Source organism: Salminus brasiliensis, chromosome 12, assembly GCF_030463535.1.
Source record: "Salminus brasiliensis chromosome 12, fSalBra1.hap2, whole genome shotgun sequence".
Classification (NCBI taxonomy): domain Eukaryota; kingdom Metazoa; phylum Chordata; class Actinopteri; order Characiformes; family Bryconidae; genus Salminus; species Salminus brasiliensis.
Genome location: NC_132889.1, coordinates 25,063,485 through 25,066,844, shown reverse-complemented (window position 1 = coordinate 25,066,844; position 3,360 = coordinate 25,063,485). Strand labels below are relative to the sequence as shown.

The following is a 3,360-nucleotide window of genomic DNA, read 5'->3' as shown; positions in this document are numbered from 1 at the left end:
AAAAAAAGTCAATTTCGATGTTTTTTTTTTTTTACGTTTTTTCTTTTAAATCTGACAGCTGTCAGAATTTTATCACTGGAACAGTAGAAATGATTCAAATGACTGAAAATGAATAAATTATACTAACAAATATGTATATATATATTTTAAAAGTTTAATGAAAACGTTTGCTACTTGCGTGTGTATGTAAATATAGATGTTAACGATCATAATCTGCACTCATACAGACTGATCACAGCATGATCATTTTAATGGGACTTGAGAGTCTGTAACTAGACCAACTGCATTTAAGAAACAGCTCTCTTTTCTGCCTTAATAAGAGATAATAATAATTCATTAATAATTAATAACAGAGATTAATAGATTAATATACGAATCGCATATTCAGTAAGCTATATTTCATGCCTACATTTTCATTTAGATCTCAGTAGCTATATCTGAATAGATTTTTCATAGTTGTATTTTAAAGCTATATGTAAATGTGCACAGTTCACAAATTCATACTCGTATGAACAAATTTTTAGCAAATTCGTTTTTATTTCCTTTCAAGCAATAAAGGAGAAATTCGTCATTTAAATATTTTATATATACATATATATTTTTGTCACTCAAGGCACTTCATTTGTATAGCATGAAATGCAGCCAGAAAACATTTGAAGCAAAAATGCAATGTCTATAAATCAATCCACAGGGAGGAATTATCGGCCATCAGGTCATGTGGAAATGAGGCACTTCAGTCATCATAGTTATGTGTGTGTGTGTGTGTGTGTGTGTGTATATATATATATATATTCGCTGTCACGCGGAAACCTCACATGCTCAAATGCAAAACAAATGCATTTAAAGCCATATCAGTCCATTCCATTCATTATGTGATTCAGACGCAGTATAAAGAAGAAAGAACAGTCAGAAAAAGTGAAGAAGCGCGTGGAGATGTTTTGCGTGACAGCGATGACGTTATTTCACAGGCAAAATCCTGTAAACGTTACTCTTTAGGTTTATTTCTCTATTTATGATATTTGCTTTTGTTCATTCAGTAAAAGGCTCTGGTTAACCTGAATAATAAACAGGAGGTTCCTGAATCGTTTCCTATGACCCGATGTCCATCCACCCTGACTCCACTTTAAATCACTCTGCCGAGGAGAAACTCCGAATAAGCTGAAGCTGAGCGTCCTCTAACACTGTCTCCACACTCCTGCACTCTGAAAGCTCCGAATTCCTGAGAAAAACACACGAAAAAAGGCGAAATCTTCAGACCTGAGTCTCTGCTGTGCGCGCGCTCTCTCCACCGCCGCCGTCACTTCTCCAGGTCGCGCGCTTTCAGGTGTCCATACTGTAGGCCGATGAAGGGTGGGAAGGCGACCGGGTGGAAGAGAGCAGGGGACGCCGGGAACGGGGAGCCCAGTCCGAGCGGAGCGCGCGCTGCAGCGCAGGTACTGCTGCGCGGGAAAATGGCCGAGAGCGCCGGCAGGACGGCGGGCGCGTGCGCGGCGGTGATGCGGTGGAAGGTGAACGGATACGCGTCCATGCTCGGCAAGGGCACGCAGGGCGCGAGCGACGCGCCGCCGCCGCCACCGCCACACGGGCCGCACGCGCCACACGCTACACCGAGAAAGGCGGCCGCGCGCTCGTCAAAAGCTGCCGCGCGCCTGCAGTGTTGCCGCTTGAAGCGTTTGCGGCGCCGCAGGAAGCTACCGTTGTCGAACATGTCGGCCGAGTTGGGGTCCAGCGTCCAGTAGTTGCCTTTGCCCGGGTTGCCCGGCTCGCGCGGCATCTTCACGAAGCAGTCGTTGAGCGACAGGTTGTGGCGGATGGAGTTCTGCCACGCAGGGAACTTCTCGCGATAGTAGGGGAAGCGGCGACTGATGAAGTCGCAGATCTCGCTGAGTGTGAGCCGCTTCTTGGGGCTCTGCAGGATAGCCATGGTGATAAGAGCGATATACGAGTACGGCGGCTTCACCGTGCCGCTCTTGCTGCCCGGAGCCGTGGTCCGTGCGCCCGCCGCACCTCCTTCTTCTCCACCGCCCTCCTCCGCATCCAAAGAGAGAGACCCCGAGCCCGAGCCTGATAGCAGCAGCTTGGCATTCGCCCCCGGTAACACCGATACAGGCTCGTCCACCGAGTCCCTGCTGCCCTCGCCCACCACGTCAATAACGAGCTCGTCCATTAAATCCGTGTCCAGAGTCATAGCGGCGCTCGAGAGCTGAGCGGCAGGTGAGGGTCCGCGAGTAACAGAACTCTGAACGGTCAGTTTACCTCAGGAGACACGCGACTGCAGCGCGGGGGAAACTCGTTCCTGCGCCTCTCCAGATCAACAACAACAAGAAATGAGACCGAAGCGGGTCTTAATTCACTTTCAGGTTTAGTTTGAGTGAGTTCAGTCTCTTTAAATCGGAGTAAATTCCCAACATTGTCCAGCCTTAGCTCGCTGACGGGCTTCCTCCGCCGCGTCTCCACAGCAACTGCCACTGTGCTCCAGCAGCAGTTCAGTGTGCAGGGGGTCACGTGACGTTGGCGTCACGGCGAAGCGCAAGCAGAAAACACGCATCTTCGGTGGATCAGCTTCTGATTTCAGTATAAATCCGGACAAACGTGGAATCAGAGAGGCGCTAAGAGGAGCACAGGGATGTCTAATGTGAGCACGGTGTATTTTAAAACCAGCGCTGTGACACAATACAGCAGCACTGTGGACAGAACGTCCTTCTGCTGCCTGTCCAGTATGTGTGGTGGAGCTACACCAGCTCATGCATTTATTTTTAACTCATTTAAATAAACAATATCAAAAGAATACATGTGCGAGACACACTGTTATTTCCACAGTTATTTCCTGTCATGTTAACTGGGAATAAATTACTACTGCCTCTGTTTATTAGCTACATGTTTGTGCTAGCGATCTGTGTCTTATGTATACGAACTGATAATAAAGCTTGTAGCAGTTAGTATCCTTAAATAGAAATAACCATATACGTATTTAATAAATACATTCATTTATAATAATTATACAGGATTTGTTTTTCTAATTGTTAATACGTATTACTATTGTTGGTGATATTAGTTGTAAAAGTAGTAACATTTTCGTTATGACGTTAATACTACTACTAATTTTGAAATACTACTACTACTAATAATAATAATATTAATAATAACAATAATAACAACAACTGCCGAATATAATTTTAAACATCAAATGTATTATAGTCATTTAATGTATTATAGTATATAATAACATAATGCAAATGGTGCAAATTGGTGCTTTAATTATATTCATCATTAACATCGTTCAGTTCAGACTACAGTCCACCTTCACTTCAGCGAGCGAGCTTTCACCAACACCTGCGCAGCATGAAGACCGTACAGGCA

General features: G+C 45.0%; 1 protein-coding gene across 1 annotated transcript; it reads right to left on the bottom strand.

Moving 5' to 3' along the window:
* Positions 1-517: 517 nt before the first annotated feature.
* On the bottom strand, positions 518-2,438 carry foxd7 (forkhead box D7). Its single transcript, XM_072693740.1, has one exon. It carries the CDS (start codon positions 2,186-2,188, stop codon positions 1,298-1,300), a length of 891 nt encoding a protein of 296 aa, XP_072549841.1. The 5' UTR covers positions 2,189-2,438; the 3' UTR covers positions 518-1,297.
* Positions 2,439-3,360: the final 922 nt, after the last annotated feature.